At 36.2% G+C, this 24,502-nt stretch overlaps 1 protein-coding gene across 4 annotated transcripts in view; it reads right to left on the bottom strand.

Moving 5' to 3' along the window:
- Window positions 1–245: 245 nt before the first annotated feature.
- The window catches only part of CDH18 (cadherin 18), a 590,306-nt gene continuing 566,049 nt past the window's right edge, over window positions 246–24,502 (bottom strand). Inside the window, exons 11-12 of one of the 4 annotated variants that reach the window (XM_061393832.1) lie at window positions 14,525–14,776; window positions 246–2,681 (exon numbers count right to left, since the gene is read on the bottom strand). In XM_061393832.1, coding sequence (XP_061249816.1) covers window positions 2,191–2,681; window positions 14,525–14,776 — 743 coding nt within the window. In that variant the 3' untranslated portion in view covers window positions 246–2,190. The remainder of the gene's footprint in view (window positions 2,682–14,524; window positions 14,777–24,502) is intronic. The other 3 variants (XM_061393835.1, XM_061393834.1, XM_061393833.1) reach the window with 3 other exon arrangements.

Raw genomic sequence — 24,502 nt, 5'->3', positions numbered from 1 at the left:
TGACTTCCCAAATCTGGTTTCCCTGGTCCTCTTTGCATAGCAGTCCAAACACCAGTATCCACAGTCGTTCTTCAAAGGTGTATCCTTCTGTCAGGGTGAGTATAGTCCAGCATTCACATAACCAGTATGGATCTCCAGAGCTTGTTCCCCAAAGCCCCTGAGTGTCTCTTTTGATTTAACTTTATACTGGAATGTATACCACTATGAGATTAAAAAATGATCAAGCAGCATCGGGAAACCTAAAATGTTGTAAAACACATAAATTACATTTTATTCCTCAGGCTTCAAACACAAATTGAGAAATACTCAAATTAAATTTATTTACTTCCCATACCTCAAAACTGAAAAATAATAATAGCACAAGGCAGTTGCCAACAGAGGCAAAATTCAAAATTTTGCAATTGAGTAGAATCAGACAGAAAATGTCCTATAACTTTTGAGGACTCTCAACTATAATGACCTAAAGAGAAAAGGAAAACTTGCCCTTGGAATAAATTTTAATTTGAGGACTTCAAAATTCCAATTAATCTGAAACACATAGATATATTCAATTTTGCAGAATAGGCTCACTATGTTATGAATTTTTATTTCACAACCAATATCAACAGTAGTAAATTGTTATCTAAGCAATTTAGGGGGGAAAAACCAATAAATTCTGAAAAAAATATCAGATTATTTGGGGAAAATATCAAAAGAATTAAACTTTTATATATTCCGTTAGCAATTGCTTCACTGTTAAAAGTTTCATTAAATACTCCTAAGACTATTATTTCATTTACAAAGTATGTAACTATGTAATTATGAACCAATGGAATTAGACACTAGTGTGCGAGCCTTTACATAACAAACTACTTTGCAATTGGGAAAACATTTTTATAAATGCTTATTGATCTTCATATAAACTGTGAGATAGGCAGAAAAGTCTTTACCATCTCTATTTTCTAGTTTGGGACCCTAAAATTCAGTGACATTAGGAGACATGTCTGAGAATAATGTGTGAACCTCCAATTTTTTGCTACTAGACCTACATATTTTTTCTAAGTCCCAAACATAAAAGGCTAATCAGACAGTGCGATAGAGGGGAAGTCTGAGCCTCTGTGAGGAATAAAGGCAAGTCAACCAAAATCTATGAAGTTTATGTAAATTAGAGGATAATCTTTTCAGACTACATAGTTATCATGTAAGGTACACTTTTTTTTTTAATGACTGCCATGTTTAAGCAAATTACACAAGTATAAACCAATTATCAAATTTTTGACAACCAGTTTGAGGTACAAGAATGATCAGAATTGTTGATGTAAATGTCCTAAAACAAATGGAAAAGAAAAAGAATAGAGTTCCTCAATGTTTTATACAGGATAAGGTTTGCAGTTTGCTTTTTTTTTTTTTTTTTAATAAAATCTTTCCCTGACATATCAGATGGTCTGAGTATATCTTAAAACATTCATTCTATCCATTTAAAAAAGGGGGTTCTCCTGTTAAAGGGGCACAGGCAGGACAGAGACCACAGTCTCCATGATTCAGAACAGTGCACAACTGGTGCACAGAAGTTGCATACATCATAGTGCAAGCAGCAAATCCCCATGCTCCATCAATTCCATATGGAGAAAAGAAGTGGGGAGGGCAAAGGAAAATGGTACATACGAGTCCATGATGGAGTGGCCTGGTAGGCTGGAAATACCTCCTGTCATTTCAAGATGAGGCTAATGAGCTGTGTCATAATAGGGTGTGGATCTCAAGTCCACCCAAAAAGGTGGAAAAAGGTCATGATTACCTTCACCACCACATGATTATCAGTGTACCACCCCTAGAAATCAGAGTCACAAGTGATTTGGAAACTTTTTGTTTAGTTTTGCTTTTTGAAAAGAAATCACAAGATATTGAAACAAATATCATTGTTTGGCTTAATTCAGGTATTCTTCATTAAACAGTACACAGACTTTATTGAGCGATTGAAAATATACACAAGGAACAATAGCTTTTTCTCTGATTTTTTCTTTTTTTTAATTTGACTTTCTTCCCTTTAAATAACCCAGTTTTCAATCATGAAAAGGGCACTTGTTTCTACAGTAGCTGTGCTCTGCTTGTTCAGTTCCAAGTACTGTTTCCAAGCTTCCTCCTTGCCATTGCTGAGGTTACATCTCCATTTGCTCAGTAAGCAAATTCTAGAAGGTTGCAAGGATTGACCCCCTAAGTTGTTCTTTCAGATTCTATTTCTCCATAGAGTTCAGCTAATGTTTTAAACTCGGGCCCCCAGTCTCCAAGGTACTGATAATCCTGGTCTGACTGAGTAGTTGCTGAATCCAGGGAGCTGATGGATCCAGCTTCTGATCTCTGACCCTCGTAGGCGTAAGTCTGCAGAGAGTCATAAGGAGGGACGCTGGGGTCTAGGTCGGCTTCCGCTAGTCTTTGCTTAATAAATTCCTGAACATCTATACTTTCCAGGGTGGACAATGTCTGGTGCCTGGGGGTAAGTTTCACTTCCGGTCTGATATCTCTGCGGTACTTTAGCTCCTCAGCAGCAGATGGATTCCTCAAGGCGGTGATGTCAAAGGCCTCCGTGTCTTCCTCGCCGCCCCCCTCATCATCGTAGGTGACCACATTCTCCCGCACATCCTCCTCTGAAATGATCAGGGGCTCCTTTTTGCTGCGTCTCAGGGTGATGAAGAGTACAACAATCGCTAAGCAAAAACAGAAAGAGGATGAAGAGTTAGAAAAAACATTTTTGGAGATTGGACATCAGCAATTTCCAACTATTCTCATCAGCTTTGTTTCATTTGGGCTTACATTGTGATCTCTGCACTCTCTAAATACCACCGCAAGAATTTTTAATAGTCCGAAGAATGTAGAAAATGATTGTCCCTACAAAACAATGGGAATAGTTGATCTGGTGAACCCCATGATATTCTCATTTGCCAGGCTATGCTTTCAGGATTCCTGACTTGTGATTGTCTAACCACTCATTGTTTACACTGAGGGGAATAGATGATGGAAAAGCAATATGAAATTCTGACTGGAAAAATAATTGTGTGTGGAGGGGTCAATCTATAGATATTAATTCATCTAAAGATGCATACACTAAAAGCAGGGTATTTTAAGTTTTTGTAAAACAGGAAGAAGGAGCCCCTATCTTTAACCCTTTTTGATTCTGGGTAGGAATAAAAGCAGGGATATTTTACATGGTTCATCTCTTTTGTCCATTATCCTTTAGAATGATGTTATCAGGCTGTAATTATTGCATTTAACTATCAGATTTCAAAATATGTTATTTATTTTTATGTTCATGAAGAAATATTTCCATTTACACAATGTTCTTTACATAAAACTTTTATTTAATGCTCAAAATAGAGCTGGGATATCCTCACTTTTAAATTGAAAAAACTGAGACTCAGGAAAAATTACATGAGTAAATACTGTATAAGTTTAGGTCATACAAATGGTGGGTGGAAAAGCTGGGGCTCTAGTTTATTACTTTTCACATTAAAGGTGATGATATTTCCATTGCCATATTCAACTTTAGTATTTTAAAAATATAGAACATGAAAAAGTACATAGAACTGAGTGTCCTGTTGGATGTGTGTCTTAGGGAAATTTTTCCAAATACAGTGAATAGTTTCTTATTACCAGTAATGTAGCCACTGGGTAAATTGATAGAAATTTATCCTGGGTATTTTACTTTGGTTGTTCTTTCATTACTTTCAAATTATTCAGTTGGATGGTATTAAACCATTACTAAACAGAATTATCTCATTTTACTTTTTGTCATTAGGCCCAAGGTCTTTTACTTCATCTCTACAGACTGTGTTCTTCTTGGTTAGCTGATACTCTACATTTTATTATAACAAGTATTAGGTTCACTCTTATTTTAAATATCACAATATGATAATCAGAGAAGTAAATTCAAATGGAATGTAGGATTACTAGATTTAACGAATAATTCAGGACACCCAACTAAATGTGAATTTGAGATGGTAACAACAACGAAAATATACTATATGTATAACATGAGATGAAACAGCAAAAATACATGTATAATGTATGTATATGTGTACACATAAACAACATATATTATATAGTGTGTGTACATATATACATACATACATATATATATATATATATATATATATAATTATGTCCAAAGCAATATGGATATATTTTATGGAAACATTAAAAAATATATATAATATAGATTTATCTCACTATTATGCATGGGGCATATTTTTGCTTATAATTTAAGTATGAAAGTTAAAGTGTTAGGCACTCAATTATTTCTGACTGTTTGTCACCCCTATGGACTGTAGCCTGCCAGGCTCCTCTGTCCATGGGATTCTACAGGCAAGAATATTGGAGTGGGTTGCCATTCCCTTCTCCAGGGAATCTTTCTGCCCCAGGGATCAAATCTGGGTCTCCTGCATTGCAGGCAGATTCTTTACTGTCTGAACAATCAGGGAATATATATATATATCTCAATACAACTTTATATATATATATATATACTTATATATATACATGTACATATGCATACATATATGTGTATATGCATAGCATAAGTATGTCTTGTTTAATATAGCTGAAGGTGTGTAAGTGCATACATATACATACATGCATAAACACCTACAGATCTATAATTTTATACAAATTTCACACTTCTTTGCTGTATTTTGTCTATTTATCTATTTATTTATATATGTATATTATATTTTACTTGGAAATCCTGATTATATGTAAGCTTAAATAAATGATCATAAAGCAAACACCGGGTTAGCTATCCTCTGATAAAGAACATACCTGATACCCTAGAAACAACCCTTCTATACCTCCCTTCCCCTCTAAAAAGTAACTTCTATTCTTCATTTTTTTATTATTTCCTTGCTTGTCTTCATATAGTTTACCCCCTTTTTATGATAGCCCTAAACTAGATAAGTGTTGCTGAATTTGAACTATATATCATAGTGTGTACATGCTTTGAAGTCTTGAAAATATGGAGAGGAAAAAGAATAGGCATTCAAGCCAGAAGTGGATAGGATAATTACGAGAGAGAGGTCTACTATATGTGTAAAGAGAGGGTCACAATACTGGGAGGAGTCTAAATTTGAGGCAGGTGGAAGACTGTGGGAATGAAGAAAAAACAAAACAAAACAAAAAAAACATCTTTACAGAGAGTTAAGGAATCATCTGGAAATGTAAGGAGTAAAAGGATACTGACTGGGTAATGTGAAAATGCAATGGGGAAATTAGAGTTGACATGGTAAAGCTTTGATCACTGTGTTTGGAAGGGAGTGATCACAGAAAAGGCTGGAAATGAAATGCTGATTCTACATATGACCCCGCTTCATAAATGCTCTGTTACAGAGTACAATACTTTTCTATTCACATGACTTAATCTTTTAGCTGAATGCCGTCAGTATTTGATATCTCACTATTTATTTTAGTGTAAATTCAGCGTATAGCCTTTAAATTCAGTAGCCCAAGCAGAATCCTCAAGTAACATACTTCATTCTATCCAGAGGTTTATATTTATTATCCACCATATATTTCTGCTCATCATTATGGTTAAGTGAGGAGGCTGTTCTAGATTAAAATATCTACTGATAGTTCTACACACTGCCTAATTTATTATAATAAAATTTCTTAGTGTTTTCAATAAATTAAGCTATTTTTCCTTATGTTCAAATGGCTGATGATGGATGTCAAGGGACTTTATGTGATGTATAACAGGGAGAATGTGATCAATACTATTACTAAAGTATGGAAGTAATATACATCCCTTACTAATACTAGTATTCTATTTGCCTAATGTAACATATTTGATAATGCTGGATTTATTGTTATGATAGCTTCTGCTGCTGCTGCTGCTAAGTCGCTTCAGTCGTGTCCGTCTCTGTGCGACCCCAGAGACAGCAGCCCACCAGGCTCCACCGTCCCTGGGATTCTCCAGGCAAGAATGCTGGAGTAGGTTTGCCATTACCTTCTCCAATGCATGAAAGTGAAAAGTGAAAGTGAAATAACTCAGTCATGTTTGACTCTTTGCGACCCCATGGACTGCAGCCTACCAGGCTCCTCTGTCCATGGGATTTTCCAGGCAAGAGTACTGGAGTGGGTTGCCATTGCCTTCTCCATGATAGCTTCTAGTTGCTTAAAAAGGTATCCCTGACTTATATGGGTTGATTCAAAATATAGATGCTAGTTAAATTCGAATGTACAGTTTTACATCTATTTCTTTCTAGGCAAAGAGAGTTACTTGCCAGTGACAAATGATTCCTAGATTTGTTGCATACCTGTTTATTATAAAGATCAATATATAATTATCCATACAATCTGGAACACTTTTAAGGGTGTAAAGGGATTTCACTTATAATTACATCAGAATATCAGGACACATATGGATATACAGTCCCTTTGAAAGTGAAAGTGTGAGTCTCTCAGTCTTGTCTGACTCTTTGTTGACCCCATGAACTGTAGCTTGCCAGGCTCCTCTGTCCATGGAATTCTCCAGGCAAGAATACTGCTGTAGGTAGCCATCCCCTTCTCCAGGAGATCTTCCCTACCAGGGATGGAACCCAGGTCTCCTGCATTACAGGAAGATTCTTCACCGTCTGAGCCACACCGTACTAATTAGTGTGAAACCGTCACGTGTGCGTGTCAGCCGCTTCAGTCACGTCCAACTCTGTGAGACACTATGAACCGTAGCCCACCAGACTCCTCTGTCCATGGGGTTCTCCAGGCAAGAATACTTGAGTGGGCTGCCATGCCTTCCTCCAGGGGATCTTCCCCACCCGGGGATCGAACCCATGTCTCTCTACGTCTCCTGAATTGGCAGGCGGGTTCTTTAGCACTAGCGCCACCTGGGATAGTCAATGGCAAATTTAAATCAACTCAGAGAAGAATATGGATGCAGAGAAGAATGTGGAAGGTACATTCCTAATGTCTCTCTTTACACTCATGTTTGTTTAGTAGATGTTTCTGGAGCAGATGGCACACAGCAGATAATCCATAAACAATTCTTATGTGGATGAACAAAAATTTTTTTCTGAGAGTGACAATGTGACACTGGGTTAATTGAGTCTTCATGAATAGTAATTGTCTCACTAGGAAAATAATTTTTAAATATTTAAAAAATCAGCTTCATGTTCCTAAAAATTCCAAAGACCTAAGTTTGCTTGAAAGTATTTCTTAAAGTTTGAAAAACAAAATGCTTCCCTAAAATCGCAAGGCCAAATTTATTTAAAGAGAATGAGTGAAGATAATAATCATACTTGAAAGTTAAACCCAATTTTAAAACTGTCAGGCAAGTGATATATTTGAATTAATCCCTCACAGTATATCAAACTATAGACGTATAACAGGGTAGCACTTCTTTCAGTGTTTCATCTGAGAAAATATACTATGATAGAGCCACGGAATTGTTGAAAATGAGAAAGAGAAATACAGAGCTTGTCCTCTGTTCAAAATTATATTACAAATGATTTCTGGTATTTTGCAGCTTAGTTATATGAACTGGGGTGAAATGAATAAATTGTAGTATTTGAAGGAAATGGCAACCCACTCCAGTATTCTTCCCTAGAAAATCCTATGGACAGAGGAGCCTGGTGCAGGCTACTGTCCATGGGGTCACAAAGAGTTGGACACGACTGAGCGACTTCACTTTGACTTTTCACTTTCATGCATTGGAGAAGGAAATGGCAACCCACTCCAGTGTTCTTGCCTGGAGAATCTGGGGACGGGGGAGCCTGATGGGCTGCCATCTATGGGGTCGCACAGAGTCGAACACGACTGAAGCGACTTAGCAGTAGCAGCAGCATCCTGATGAATATTTTATTCTTGGTTAGTGTATTTCTTTTATTTTCATTAAGTGTGACCAGGATTTTAATCCTGCATGATTCATTTCAAAGAAAATTAAAATGAATTTACCATATCATTATTTTATTCATTAAGAGATTCAAATTTGTGGAAACAGTTTTCTCTTTGTTTTCTTCTATATTATATTTACTTACTCATATAATCTTTCCAATACCCAGAGTACTAAGGGGTTTTGAATTTTCATAACTTAACTGACATACAACTTACATTTGAATAAATTATGTATTTACTCCTAACATACCCCCCAAATACTTTTCATAGCAGATATTTTTACCCCTAAATATCACTGATTCCTTTTTTGTATCATCATATGTTAGCACTAAATTTGGTAGGATGAAGTGGCCCAAGTCAGGGAGATTATTTTATTAGGTTCTGTAGCCATAATTGGTAATGACACTTCTCACTGCAACTTATTTTTTCACACCCAGGGGAATCCATAAAGTCATTCATAGTAACTCTGATGACAAACAGGTTTGCCACTTATCTTCTCATCAATTTTACTTCCTCTCCTAGCCCCTCAGTCTCCTCTTACCACATCCACCTTGATTCCCATGCAGGAGGAAATTTACATCCCCAAATAGGAGCAAACAACTTGGTGAATTCACCTAAGTCAGCTGATTATATGTGATGTGTGTACTATGAAGGTAGCTGGAAGAAGTCCATTTTAGATCCTGATAAAATGATCTCTTGCCCTGGTTTGCTCTGTCCACAGTTCTGGAGCCTCTGACAAGTAATGCAGTGGGTTGGGAAAGAGATGTCAGATGCCCAGGAGAGGAAGGGAATTCCAAGAACCCCATCCTCTAGCACCAAAAGGATTGCATCATGACGGCTTACTGTAAATTCTTTCCTATCCATTCCTTAAAAGGGATCTGAAAAGTTAATCCTGACAAAACATAACTCACAAGGTGCACATTTGGCACTTAAAGTTAGGCCCTTTGGTTTTCAAGCACCATTTTCTAGTAATTGATGTATACATAGATGGGGTCTACCAAATTGCAAAATATTGAATAATATCTAGCCTACAATAAAACATAAATAAGCAACAAAAATTCTTACAGATGACTGTAAGGTTATTCTAGTTGAAACTTCATTTTCATAGATTCATAAATAGAAGCAAAAATACCGTGGTCTTGAGGTCACACAGTTAATTAGTGGCAAAAATAGGGCTGAATTTCCACAATGCCAGTCATGTTCACAAAGAGCTACTAACTGAAACATTTCAGTATCAAAATATTAGTTTCATGATTTATTTAGCTGTTGAGGTTGAATGCAAATTCAGAATTACAAGTTCTAAAATAAAGTATTGCTACTTCTGATATTGCTGATATTTTTCTGGCAGCCTGTGAACTCACATATTAGCCAACATTATTTCAAAATTTGCTGGCATATTGAGTGCAGCACTTTCACAGTGTTATCTTTCAGGATTTGAAATAGCTCAACTGGAATTCCATCACCTCCACTAGCTTTGTTTATAGTGATGCTTTCTAAGGCCCACTTGACTTCACATTCCAGGATGTCTGGCTCTAGGTCAGTGATCACACCATCGTGATTATCTGGGTTGTGAAGATCTTTTTGTACAGTTCTTCAGTTTATTCCTGCCACCTCTTCTTAATATCTTCTGCTTCTGTTAGGTCCATAACATTTCTGTCTTTATGGAGCCCATCTTTGCATGAAATGTTCCTTTGGTATCTCTAATTTTCTTGAAGAGATCTCTAGTGTTTCCCATTCTGTTGTTTTCCTCTATTTCTTTGCACTGATTGCTGAGGAAGGCTTTCTTATCTCTTCTTGCTATTCTTTGGAACTCTGCATTCAGATGATTATATCTTTCCTTTTCTCCTTTGCTTCTCGCTTCTCTTCTTTTCACAGCTATTTGTAAGGCCTCCCCAGACAGCCACTTTGCTTTTTTGCATTTCTTTTCCATGGGGATGGTCTTGATCCCCGTCTCCTGTACAATGTGACAAACCTCCGTCCATAGTTCATCAGGCACTCTATCTATCAGATCTAGTCCTTTAAATCTATTTCTCACTTCCGCTGTATAATCATAAGGGATTTGATTTAGGTCATACCTGAATGGTCTAATGGTTTTCCCTACTTTCTTCAATTTAGTCTGAATTTGGCAATAAGGAGTTCATGATCTGAGCCACAGTCAGCTTCTGTTGAAAGTGCTGCACTCAATATGCCAGCAAATTTGGAAAACTCAGCAGTGGCCACAGGACTGGAAAAGGTCAGTTTTCATTCCAATCCCAAAGAAAGGCAATGCCAAAGTGCTCAAACTACCACACAATTGCACTCATCTCACATGCTAGTAAAGTAATGCTCAAAATTCTCCAAGCCAGGCTTCAGCAATACGTGAACCGTGAACTTCCAGATGTTCAAGCTGGTTTTAAAAAAGGCAGAGGAATCAGAAATTAAATTTCCAACATCCACTGGATCATCGAAAAAGCAAGAGAGTTCCAGAAAAACATTTATTTCTGCTTTATTGACTATGCCAAAGCCTTTGACTGTGTGGATCACAATCAACTGTGGAAAATTCTGAAAGTGATAGGAATACCAGACCACCTGACTGACTCTTGAGAAATCCATATGCAGGTCAGGAAGCAACAGTTAGAACTGGACATGGAACAACTGGTTCCAAATAGGAAAAGGAGTTCATCAAGGCTGTATATTGTCACCCTGCTTATTTAACTTATATGCAGAGTACATCATGAGAAACGCTGGGCTGGAAGAAGCACAAGCTGGAATCAAGATTGCCAGGAGAAATATCAATAACCTCAGATAGGCAGATGAGACCACCCTTATGGCAGAAAGTGAAGAAGAACTAAAAGGCCTCTTGATGAAAGTGAAAGTGGAGAGTGAAAAAGTTGGCTTAAAGCTCAACATTCAGAAAATTAAGATCATGGCATCTGGTCCCACCACTTCATGGGAAATAGATGGGGAAACAGTGGAAACAGTGTCAGACTATTTTGGGGGGCTCAAAAATCACTGCAGATGGTGACTACAGCCATGAAATTAAAAGACGCTTACTCCTTGGAAGAAAGTTATGACCAACCTAGATAGCATATTGAAAAGCAGAGACATTACTTTGCCAACAAAGGTCCGTCTAGTCAAGGCTATGGTTTTTCCAGTGGTCATGTATGAATGTGAGAGTTGGCCTGTAAAGAAAGCTGAGCACCGAAGAATTTTGAACTGTGGTGTTGGAGAAGACTCTTGAGAGTCCCTTGGACTGTAAAGAGATCCAACCAGTCCATTCTGAAGGAGATCATCCCTGGGATTTCTTTGGAAGGAATGATGCTGAAGCTGAAACTCCAGTACTTTGGCCACCTCATGTGAAGAGTTGACTCACTGGAAAAGACTCTGATGCTGGGAGGGACTGCGGGCAGGAGGAGAAGGGGACGACAGAGGATGAGATGGCTGGATGGCATCACTGACTCGATGGACGTGAGTCTCAGTGAACTTCGGGAGTTGGTGATGGGCAGGAAGGCCTGGCATGCTGTGATTGATGGGGTTGCAAAGAGTCAGACATGACTGAATGACTGAACTGAACTGAACTGATTTCAAAATTACAAATGTCTATATTTCAAGTTTGTGGGCCAGATATTTTCTCTATAACAATATATGCCCTTAAAATGCCATGAAAAATATAAATTACATTACAAATAATTATTGCTTAAACCGAAGGTTAAGAAATTCTGCAACTTTTGAATTATAGTGTAAAGACATTTGATTTTCAATAAAAATTGAAGGAGCAAACATATCAAATGTAACCTTTGTTTCATTAGCCCTGATGTATAGCATAATTTTTAGAAATATTCTCTTATTTACCTCAAAGTGGGGGAAAAGGCCATTTTCATAAAATCAATTAAAGGAATGTATTGTTTCACGAAATAATGAAATGATTTTTTTATGTAATATAGGGGCTTTGCTTATAGCTCAGATGGTAACGAGTCCTCCTGTAATGTAGGAGACCCCAGTTCAAGTCCTAGGTCGGGAAGGTCCACTGGAGAAGGGATAGGCTACCCACTCCAGTATTCTTGGGCTTCCCTTGTAGCTCAGCTGGTAAAGAATATTATTTTATATAATATGCCTAAATGTACCTTACATTGATATCTGTCAGTTTTAAAGGTTTTAATCTTAGTATGCAAAATAATTTTCTGATGATAAATGAAAATAAAAGCCAAAGGTAACAGGTTCCACCACTGAAATATCTTTCAGAATAAGGACTTGGAAGAACTTATATTAATGTCAGAGTGTTCTTTTTTTTTTTTTTTTTTCTTTAATTGAAGTATAGTTGTCTTACAAAAAGTCACTGAGTTCTATTCTTTGTAGTTTCATTTAGGAAATCTAGAGGATTCAATGTTTGTAGCTGTTTATTCTTTGGGTTTTTTTTTTTTTTTTTGGTTGTTGCTTTTGAGAAATACCATATGATATCACTTATATGTGGACTATAAAATATGGCACAAATGGCCCTATCTACAAAACAGAAACAGACTCACAGACATGGAGAACAGACTTGTGGCTACCAAGAGAGAGGGGGTTGAGGGAGAGGGTGAGAGAGGAGTTTGGGATTAGGAGACATAAACTATTGTATATAGGATGGATAAAGCACAGGTCCTACTGTATAGCACAGGGAATAATATCCTATGCTAAATCATAATGGACGGGAACATGAAAAAAAGAATATATGTGTATAACTGAGTCACAACATTTCTTATAAACTATACTTTAAAAAATTAAATTAAAAAAGGGAAAAATCTGATTTTTCTGGTTGCCTTCACCACCATGCTTCTACTACAAAAGACTGTACTACAATGAAATAGCTCTTGTTATGAAGAGTTAAACCTCCATGCTTCAAATTGCCAAGTGCAATTGACACTTTTTGTTGCTCAAATTACTTAACTTTTAGGCAGTTTTTGCATGGTTGAATGCTCTGTCCTCCTTGATACACTTATTTTCTTTGATTTTAGGACATCACCCTTACTAATTCTGTTCCTTCTTCTGTGATTTCTGGTTTGCTTTCCCTGGTATTTCATCCTTCTTGACTTGGTGATCACACTGCAGTTTATCACAGCTGAGTCCTGGTCTATCCTTCTCTCTTCATCGTCTCTGGCTGTGGTGACATCAACAAAATGCATTTCTAGTGTCCCTCAGCTCTGGGAAGATCAATGAAGATCTTGAAGATTCACATTTAGCAAGAGATGAAAAGTCTCTGATACTGTTCTAACTCAGCTGCATATCTAGTTTATCCAAGATTGTTTTTGTTTGTTTGTTTGTTTGTTTTCTGTAATTTTTGGCTATTATACTCTTAGCCTTGGATACGTGTTTCTAGAAAAAACACCATATCATAAATATTAAATGTTTGCTTACTGATCTGAAATGGAGTGGGTAGCCTTTCCTTCCTAGAAAGGATCTTCCCAACCCAGGGATGGATCCCAGGTCTCCCACTTTGCAGGTGGATTCTTTACCAGCTGAGCCATGAGGGAATGTGCTGGTCCAAATTATGCTGTGTCTGAATGAGACAAATGTATTGTATTCCTAACTGATTTGCCTACCTACTCTCTTGTCATCATGAGATCTGCTATCCACTTCATTCATAGCTGTCTTTGTTAAGCATACAGATGTTATGATGGGACACGCCTACTTTAAACTTCTCCTTGGACTCTTAAAACCAAACCCACCTTTTTTTTTTTTTTTTTTCCATTTTACCCCATCCTTTCTACTCAGTCTCATGTCACCTTGATCTCCACTCCTCTGTAAAAGTAATTTGTCTTCTAACCCAGGAACAAAACAAGGGACAAGAATATCTCTGTCTCACCAAAGTATGTATTTTGTTTGTTTTTCTAACATATACACATAAGTACAGAGAACAGAGCAAAATATATGGTGCTATGAGAAATATAGAGGGTGAAGATACACTGGAAACATATATACATACCCATTTAAACTCTAAATCAAAAGATTCTTTACATCTACCTTTCTTATAAAAAAATATCTGAATTTGCTGTCTCACTTTGTATAGTAATTCTAAAGAGTTTATAATAATATTGGCTTCAAATGCAGTTGGTAAGGTTTTGACTTATCAAAGAGAACATAAAATTAGAGAAATTATCTTCTTTAAAAAAATGTAATTCAATAAATTAAAATACATTAGTTTTAATTTAATAATAATATCTGATATCTCTGAGACCAAAAATTATTTTAGACTTAGTCCTGTAAATTCAACTGAAGTTGATGACCAACTAATATTTTAGACTGATAGAAGTTTCTACAGGAAACTTATTCTTTTTAATTGGTGGTCAGATTCATTGTAAATAATGTCACTTATGTTCTTTGAAATAAATTGGAAAAGCCCTTTCAATATGGGATTCAGAATACTTAATACCATTTCTTTCTAAAGTAGATCTTTTCTAAAAAGATTTATCCTACCCTTTCTTCTCACATTTCAACTCTCATTACATTCGAACCAAATTATTTCAAGATTAACTATGGTATCAAGAAGGTTATTTAAAAGAAAATCAGTGCAGTCAAGTTTTGGTATTACATAAAGCATTCCTAGCTCTAAAGTCTTGTTAAAATGACTCTGTCTCTGTCTGTCTCTGTTTTTGAACGCACCGCTGTAGGGCACACTCAGAAATGCCATCATCCCTTAGGATTTAGAGTGACTTACCTAGGAGGATGACAACACACAGAAGAATAGCGATTAAGGCTCCTGTACTCAAACCAGCCGAGGACAGGAAGGCTTCGGCATGGCAGGTCCGCACGCGCCCATCTCTCTCGCATGCACAAACCCTGATGGTGAGGGTGCTGCTGCTGCTGAGAGAGGGGATTCCACCATCAGAGATCATAATGGGGAGATAATACACATCCTGAATAGTTCGACTAAATCTCCTCCGCCTTGTCAGAATGCTGGCTGTGTTATCTATGACAGACATAAGCAGAACAAAATGTACTTAGTAAAGCCGCCGTTAAAGAGTCACATTTCCTTTAAAGGATAACATGGGTATGTGTATTTTTTTTTTCTTTTATGAAATGGATAGAGGAACGTGAAGGGAGATTATTAACCAGTTACTAAAACTGGTTATTAAATGGAGAAAACTATGTGAAAAATTAATAAGGCCTGGACTAAAGGGGAGGGGAAATAGTGGATGACAGAGGAGGTAGAAGCAATAAACATTTGGCGTGTGGACACTTTAGCCAAAGGGTTGAAAGTGATTCATGGTCACCAAACTATGGGGTGAGCTAGTGTCCCTATCCCAAACCTGGTGACTCTGATAGAAACAGGTATCTATATGTTTAGCAAACTTCAAGTGAGGTTAATATACAAAAATGTTTAAGAACCATTGATACAGGTAATATATTTATGGAGACACCAGATAAACTGATACATTGTTTTACACTTGCAATTTGAAGAACTTTTGTTATAGTGCGAACACCATGGGGAAGTAAATGATGAATAAAATAGTTAATTCATATGGTAAATAATTGCATGATGACTTTTGTTTTTTTTTATTTATTTTAATTTTATTTTATTTTTAAACTTTACATAATTGTATTAGTTTTGCCAAACATCAAAATGAATCCGCCACAGGCATACATGTGTTCCCCATCCTGAACCCTCCTCCCTCCTCCCTCCTCCCTCCCCATACCATCCCTCTGGGTCGTCCCAGTGCACCAGCCCCAAGCATCCAGTATCGTGTATCGAACCTGGACTGGCAACTCGTTTCTTACATGATATTTTATATGTTTCAATGTCATTCTCCCAAATCTTCCCACCCTCTCCCTCTCCCACAGAGTCCATAAGACTGTTCTATACATCAGTGTCTCTTTTGCTGTCTCGTACACCGGGTCATTGTTACCATCTTTCTAAACTCCACATATATACGTTAGTATACTGTATTTATGTTTTTCCTTCTGGCTTACTTCACTCTGCATAATAGGCTCCAGTTTCATCCACCTCATTAGAACTGATTCAAATGTATTCTTTTTAATGGCTGAGTAATACTCCATTGTGTATATGTACCACTGCTTTCTTATCCATTCATCTGCTGATGGACATCTAGGTTGCTTCCATGTCCTGGCTATTATAAACAGTGCTGCGATGAACATTGGGGTACACGTGTCTCTTTCCCTTCTGGTTTCCTCAGTGTGTATGCCCACCAGTGGGATTGCTGGATCATAAGGCAGTTCTATTTCCAGTTTTTTAAGGAATCTCCACACTGTTCTCCATAGTGGCTGTACTAGTTTGCATTCCCACCAACAGTGTAAGAGGGTTCCCTTTTCTCCACACCCTCTCCAGCATTTATTGCTTGTAGACTTTTGGATCGCAGCCATTCTGACTGGTGTGAAATGGTACCTCATAGTGGTTTTGATTTGCATTTCTCTGATAATGAGTGATGTTGAGCATCTTTTCATGTGTTTGTTAGCCATCTGTATGTCTTCTTTGGAGAAATGTCTATTGAGTTCTTTGGCCCATTTTTTGATTGGGTCGTTTATTTTTCTGGAGTTGAGCTGTAGGAGTTGCTTGTATATTTTTGAGATTAGTTGTTTGTCAGTTGCTTCATTTGCTATTATTTTCTCCCATTCTGAAGGCTGTCTTTTCACCTTGCTAATAGTTTCCTTTGATGTGCAGAAGCTATGACTTTTGATCAATCCATACAACCATAAAAGGGAGAGGATGCCACATTCCTTACATTTTAGGGAAATTCATTTTCATTAGGAATAATACTTTTAACATGAATAACCTGAGTCCCATGGGGTAAAATGCCCCAAATCACAGAGCTAGACAATAATCAAGCTACGCCCCAATACATTCTAGAACCTGCTCAAAACCAGGATGCCATTTTACTGCCGCTTCTTCACCAGTTCACTGGCAGTTCATGTCGATGGCCTTGGATGCACTTAGGACATGTTTATTTCAGCATTGTTATTTCTCCTTCTGCATCTATTAGCTAAAGGATCCTTTAGGTGCACATTCGTATGTGCTGTTCAGAACTCCTGCATAGAGTGACTTGTTACCTGAACTGTAGATTGCTACCTGGCCCAAGGTCATATCCTTCTGGAGCAGCACATAATCAATGACTCATTAATTCAAGGTTATAACGATCAAGTCACTTCTGCTAAATGCAGAAAACCTTGAAGGGCAAGCTTAATTCCAGCTTTCCCATGGGGTCAGCCATAGACATGTTCGAATTTTATGGTCGCTTAATTGCTCACTCTGCCCTTTCTTCCACTCGCACTGTGGTCCATAACTGCTGATCTCGAAGGCAAACTGCAAGAAGCATCCTGTCCTCTAAGCTCCAGTCCAGAGCCTGCTTCCCAGAGAATCCAACGTTTGGCTACAGCTGCCAATTAATGATTTTTCACTATAAAGTTAGTAAATTGTTAGATAATTTAGGAATTCTTTTTCTCATATCAATTTCTATTATTCAGAAAATTGGAATTCTATTACTTATGAATATGCTTATGATAATTGATATAATATAGATATATTTTGATTGTATATTGCCAAACTAATCCAAAAAACAGGTAATATTTCAAACATTCAATGGAATACAGATAATAAAACACATGAGTGATTTATATATGTAAAACTTATATATAGATCTATATGAGTATATACATCTATATGAGTTGTTGAAGGTGTGTTATAGAATATAAATAATCTAATAAGTTACTACCAGTATTTTATTACTTGGGAGAAGAGAAATTTAAAGAAAAGTGTATTGATTGTCTACTCTGAAGCAGGTTTCAGAATGATGGAAAAAAAGAGGAGAAATTGCATCATATGTGTTTTTAAGAGTAAAACCATCACAAGTACACTCTCAGAAACCCAGACCTTTGATTAAGTACATCTATCAGGTGTAGGATGTTGCGTAGTGGTTAATATAAAATTGCCTCTATTCACAATTTCTTAATCTAAGAAAAAGATATGAACAGATACAGACACAAACATGTTTGAGGATCTCACAGTCAGTCCTCTGAAGAAAAGATGGAAGACACTGGTCCCTGATCCCAAGAAACCTCATAATATGTGAGGTTTTACACATTATGTGTGAATCACATGATAAGATATAAGGGTAGATGGGGACTCCCCTTTACGGCTCTAGGCTTGTGTGCACTTTACATTCTTCATCTGGTATCAAGATAATTATTGGAAATACAATCAGAAACATGATAAGAAATGAGAAGAAAGCCAGAATATGTTTCTAGGGCACTTTAAGTTCTCAAATAGAAAGCTCTCAGACACAGAGACATGACAATATTCTTTCATTTTCCCAGCTGAAGGTCTGACTTTTGAAAAGAAAGAAGATTCAGAAAGCAAAAGCTTCCTACCTAGAAAGGCTTAGCATAGCAGAATAATGAGCTCTTGACAAGGGATATTGTGTTCCTCTCTTGACCTGTAGAAAATGTACTTGGCAGTAGGCTCACTGAACTTGAACAAGCAAATTTTGAACTAAAATGAAAGAGATAAGAAGATACATATATATCTACATACATATAAATATAATTATGTATGAGAACAAACTTTATCTCACTTAAATTGCAATATTACATGACGAGCAATGCCTCTAAACTTGAAATATAAGATGTAAAAAGATAAGGTGTCCATAGGTGTGTGGGTTTATCTCTGGGCTTTCTATTTTGTTCCATTGATCTATATTTCTGTCTTTGTGCCAGTACCATACTGTCTTGATGACTGTGGCTTTGTAGTAGAGCCTGAAGTCAGGCAAGTGTTGCTGGGAAAACTGGTCAACCACTTGTAAATGAATGAAACTAGAACACTTTCTAACACCATACACAAAAATAAACTCAAAATGAATTAAAGATCTAAACATAAGACCAGAAACTATAAAACTCCTAGAGGAGAACATAGGCAAAACACTCTCTGACATACATCACAGCAGGATCCTCCATGACCCACCTCCCAGAATACTGGAAATAAAAGCAAAAATAAACAAATGGGACCTAATTAAACTTAAAAGCTTATGCACATCAAATGAAACTATAAGGTAAAAAGAGAGCCTTCAGAATGGGAGAAAATAATAGCAAATGAAGCAGCTGACAAACAACTAATCTCAAAAATAGACAAGCAACTCCTGCAGCTCAATTCCAGAAAAATAAATGACCCAATCAAAAAATGGGCCAAAGAACTCAATAGACATTTCTCCAAAGAAGACATACATATGGCTAACAAACACATGAAAAGATGCTCAACATCACTCATTATCAGAGAAACGCAAATCAAAACCACAATGAGGTACCATTTCATGCCAGTCAGAATGGCTGGGATCTAAAAGTCTACAAGCAATAAATGCTGGAGAGGATGTGGATAAAAGGGAACCCTCTTACACTGTTGGTGAGAATGCAAACTAGTATAGCCACTATGGAGAACAGTGTGGAGATTCCTTAAAAAACTGGAAATAGAACTGCCATACGAACCAGCAATCCCACTGCTGGGCATACACACCGAGGAAACCAGAATTGAATGTTCATCGCAGCACTGTTTATAATAGCCAGGACGTGGAAGCAACCTAGATGTCCATCAGCAGATGAATGGATAAGAGAGCTGTGGTACATGTATACAATGGAGTATTACTCAACCATTAAAAAGAATGCATTTGAATCAGTTCTAATGAGGTGGATGAAACTGGAGCCTATTATACAGAGTGAAGTAAGCCAGAAGGAAAAACATAAATACAGTATACTAACACATATATATGGAATTTAGAAAGATGGTAATGACAACACTGTATGCGAGACAGCAAAAGAGACACAGATGTATAGAACAGTCTTTTGGACTCTGTGGGGAGGGTGGGAATGATATGGGAGAATGACATTAAAACATGTATAATATCATATAAGAAACAAATTGCCAGTCCAGGTTCGATGCAAGATACACGAAGCTTGGGGCTGGTGCACTGGGATGACCCAGAGGGATGGTATGGGGAGGGAGGTGGGAGGGTGGTTCAGGATGGGGAACACATGTACACCGTGGTGAATGCATGTTGATGTATGGCAAAACCAATACAATATTGTAAAGTAAAAATAATAATAATAATGAAAAAAATTAAAAAAAATAAGATGTAAAAAGTAAACCAGTCCCAAGTATTGGGACTTCCCTGGTGGTCTAGTAGTTTAGACTCCTGGTGCTTCCACTGTTAGAGGCACGGGTTTGATCCCTGTTTTGGGAGCTAAGATCCCTCATGCTTTGTGATGCAGCCATTAAAGAAAAAAAAAAAAAAAGTATTACATATACACAATGGAGTATTACTCAGCCATTAAAAAGAATGCATTTGAATCAGTTCTAATGAGGTGGATGAAACTGGAGCCTATTATACAGAGTGATGTAAGCCAGAAAGAAAAACACCAATACAGTATACTAACGCATATATATGGAATTTAGAAAGATGGTAACAATTACCCTGTATACGAGACAGCAAAAGAGACACTGATGTATAGAACAGTCTTTTGGACTCTGTGGGAGAGGGAGAGGGTGGGATGATTTGGGAGAATGGCACTGAAATATGTATAATATCATATATGAAACGAGTTGCCAGTCCAGGTTTGATGCACGATACTGGATGCTTGGGGCTGGTGCACTGGGATGACCCAGAGGGATGGTATGTGGAGGGAGGAGGGAGGAGGGTTCAGGATGGGGAATACATGTATACCTGTGGCAGATTCATTTTGACATATGGCAAAACCAATACAATATTGTAAAGTTAAATAAAATAAAATTTAAAAAAAAGTATTACAGAAAGTCTAGAATAACTTTAAACCAGACAAAATTTAATATGAATTGAATAAATGGAAACCATACCAGGATGTTAAATCTGTGAATAAGAAGTGCTAATTTTCAATGCCAAGTAAAGGATAATCTCTAATAATGTGTACTCAATGTTGGTTCTTAATTCTAATTCTTAAGAATTTGGACGCTAATTACTTTGCAATGTAGTATTGGTTTTGCCATACATCAACATGAATTAGCCTCCAATTAAAATAAATTAATTTATATTAAAAATAAATAAAAATAAATAAAAGTCCCAATTAAATGACAGGAAAAAAAAAAAAGAATTTGGATGAAGACGGAGGATAATAGAATGGTTGGAAGCCAAGCTAATATAGCTAACCCTGGATTAGGATTCAAGGAGATTTTGAACAGCTAGCTAGTACAAAGAACTCAAACTCACAAGAAGACAGAAAATAAAGATGCATATTAGATGTAAAGTTTAAAGGGTATCATATGGGAGAGAACTTGAGTAATGTCTTTTGTTTTCAAATACATACACTATCTGAATGCAATAATGAAGCAATAGATCTGAAGCAGTCTCAGAAGCATTCAATAAAGCTGTGGAATTTTAAGGCAATCCTTCATTGGGAATATTCCATTACATACTGTCCATAAGTTTGGATCTACTGTCTTAAAACTGATATTTTTAACTCAATTTTGAAGTCCTTGACGTTGATAAAAGGTTTTGAAAAATATGTCATATGAAGAATCTTTGAAGCAAAGAGTGTCAGAATTCTACATGTCTTGTATGAGTTTAGGTGCCCAAAATGTCTTGGAAATTTTCCAGAAAATTTTGAGAAGCTCTGAGTAATTATTGTCTTTCTGAATACAATCAACATTTTCATGACATTCCCAGCAACTATATTTCAATGCAATGTCAAAAAAACCCTAAATGTGTTTTAATATTTCAAAGTAGATGACAGTACATTATTTATTTTGTCATATATCCCATTTCTTGTTCAGAAAAGGATGTGCAGACATATAGGAAGAAGCAGGGAGACTGCCATGCAAATATATCATAGTTGGCTCAAGTAGATATTTACAAATATCATTGTGATGACTGTGAAAGAAATGATACTTGAAGTCCTTTTTAAAAAATAATAATAATAATAACTTATTTTTGCAGCTATAAGAAGTCCAGGGATTTCATAATTGATAATTTTGGAAGGATCTTTCACACAAGATATTTACAGTAAAATGTAAGGTTGGATAGGAATAACTCCAACCTTTATATTTCTACAGGGACAGAAGGCTACAGAGTATAATAGTATAACATAAATAGCAAAGTGCTTCTAAAATTCAGATATAATTTTCTTAAATCAGTAGTATGTGCTCTACTATTTGTTTGGCCAACATCTTGAAAGATCTTGAATGTTTCCAATCTTTGTGCTACTTTCATAAATGGTAGTACAGTTTAAGTTAAAATGAGGCACGCTTTTAAAATACTCCCAAGGGCAAAAATGTCTTATATTAAAGCTCAAAATTACCTTTGATTTTGGAAAGTACTAAAACCATGCATTCCTCAAAACTCTTGAATTACTAGGTGCCCATGCAATCCCATTTGATCATGCAGGCATAAAGGTAAACTTCATCTCAAGCATAGTCAAGCAGACTATTAAAGTGATATTCCCAAATCTATTACAATAGCAGAAAAGTTTGAGATCTTTAATTAAAGAGGCATATCTCTTTAATTGGAATAAACTTTATTTTCTTTGTTTTTTTTTTTTTTTAATCTGAAAAAAAAAAAAAAACACTAGGAGATAGAACCTTATTTTCCACCAGAGAGATAAATATTCATGGATTCATTTCATTTTCATTTTTATCTGGTCTTCCAGCAGCAGTAAGATACATTCATAATTTAACTATTATCAGAGTCCATGCAGGAAACAATACTCTTTTGCTTTCCTGCAAAATACCCTTTCACATAACAGGTACTTGGTAAATAATGATTTGAACTACACTTGGCAGGAAATTGTCTTCTGTTATAGTTTCCTTATTATGTTATGTATTAAGAAATTAAAACCAAAATGAACTAATATATCTTGATCTCCTCATGGTCTCTGCTTAAGGTTCATTCTTATTCTTCTCCTGTTTCCTGACTTCCTATTCTTTTAATCCTAGAATTGCTTTAATCTCAGTTTCTGAGACTCTCGATTCTGCCCATTCATTTAAATTTGTAAACATCCTCCTGGCCTCACTGTGTTTCTGCCAAACCACAGAACTCTGATCCAATATGTCATTATGTTCCTATTTGCACCCTGGAATGTCACCCTTTTCACCATCTGCCACACTCCTTCTTGATAACTTTTACATCCCTGATAAACACAACCATCCACAGTCTAGAGATTCTGCTTTCAAATTCACAAATTTGCTGTTAAATAGTTATAGCCATCATAAATGACCCTAACAAGTATAGAGGGTAACACTGAGTATGTTCTCAATGGAGATGAATAACCGGTTTATTAAAATTAATATTTCATCAGATGCTATAGAGTAGCTATTCTAAGCTCATTTTGCCATTTTCTCTTGAGCCTCAATCCCCCATGCACAGTAGGAAAATATCTATTTCTGAAAAGAAGCTCCTATCTATTATCAACATATTAAAACCACATTTGAAAACTGCTCAACCCTTCCCTGCTACTAATAATGTCTATCTATGTATACAAGACTCTGTATACTATTCACTTTAAAAAGAACATGAATACATACGAAACAAAAATATGAATCTTGTAGAATATCAGCAAATTTGCTCATGAAAAGCACACATAAATTTGCATAAGAGTGTTAACTTAGGTGAATAGGGTGGTAAAGAAGAAAAACAGGAGCTTTTTAAAATAGAAACCCAAATCTAAAATAATTCATAAGCATATCACAATAATATAACTGCAGAAACTGTAGAACGACAGATAAGAGCAGCAGTTTATCCACTCCCCGCAAAAGGAATATGAATTGCAGCAGAAACCCTGTTGTCAATATTTATCACATACCTTTAAATTATGGTAGGAAATGAATGAATCAAGTATTCTACAGTAAACTATGTTTGGACACGGTATTTATAAACACTGAAGGAAACTGTTAAGATGAATTCTTACAGAGTTTAAAAAAGTGAACACATAATCCTGTTTAAAAATTATTTAAGATTCTATGTTTCAAGTTTCTTCTGCCTTAAGGCAGAGAGTAAAGTTGATGACTCCTGCAGCATTTTTTGCGATTCTGAGCAAGGAAGGAATTAAGGCAAGAGTGTAACCTACATTTTCGCAACAGGAAAACAAAGCAAAGTGGTGCTGAATAGCAAAATCAGTCATATTTTTATTGCTTAGAATACGTGTCAGCTGGTTTTTGTTTTGTTTTCCTTTTTTTTTGCTGACACTGTGAGTAGGTATATAAGAAGGTGATAAGGTGTAGGCTAACAAACTCATATATATATATATATATATGAAAATATATATATATATCTGAAAATAATATTAAGTATTTTGCTAAAAATGATAAAATTTATAAATAATATAACCTTCACTTTTAGAAGTAATATTATAAAGAAACAATACAAAGTACAGAATAGTACATATATACTCATATATGTATGTATTATATATATATACACACACATATATATACATATATATACGCTGTATATATACTATATATATATATATGAGTATACATGTATCAGATCAGATCAGTCGCTCAGTCGTGTCCGACTCTTTGCAAGCCCATGAATCGCAGCACGCCAGGCCTCCCTGTCCATCACCAACTACCGGAGTTCACTCAGACTCACGTCCATCGAGTCAGTGATGCCATCCAGCCATCTCATCACACACACACACACACACATATATATATATATATATATAT

Source organism: Bos javanicus, chromosome 20 (assembly GCF_032452875.1).
Source record: "Bos javanicus breed banteng chromosome 20, ARS-OSU_banteng_1.0, whole genome shotgun sequence".
In the NCBI taxonomy this organism is placed as follows: Eukaryota; Metazoa; Chordata; class Mammalia; order Artiodactyla; family Bovidae; genus Bos; species Bos javanicus.
Note: the sequence above shows the minus strand (reverse complement) of the source record. Positions and strands in the feature narration are given on the sequence as shown.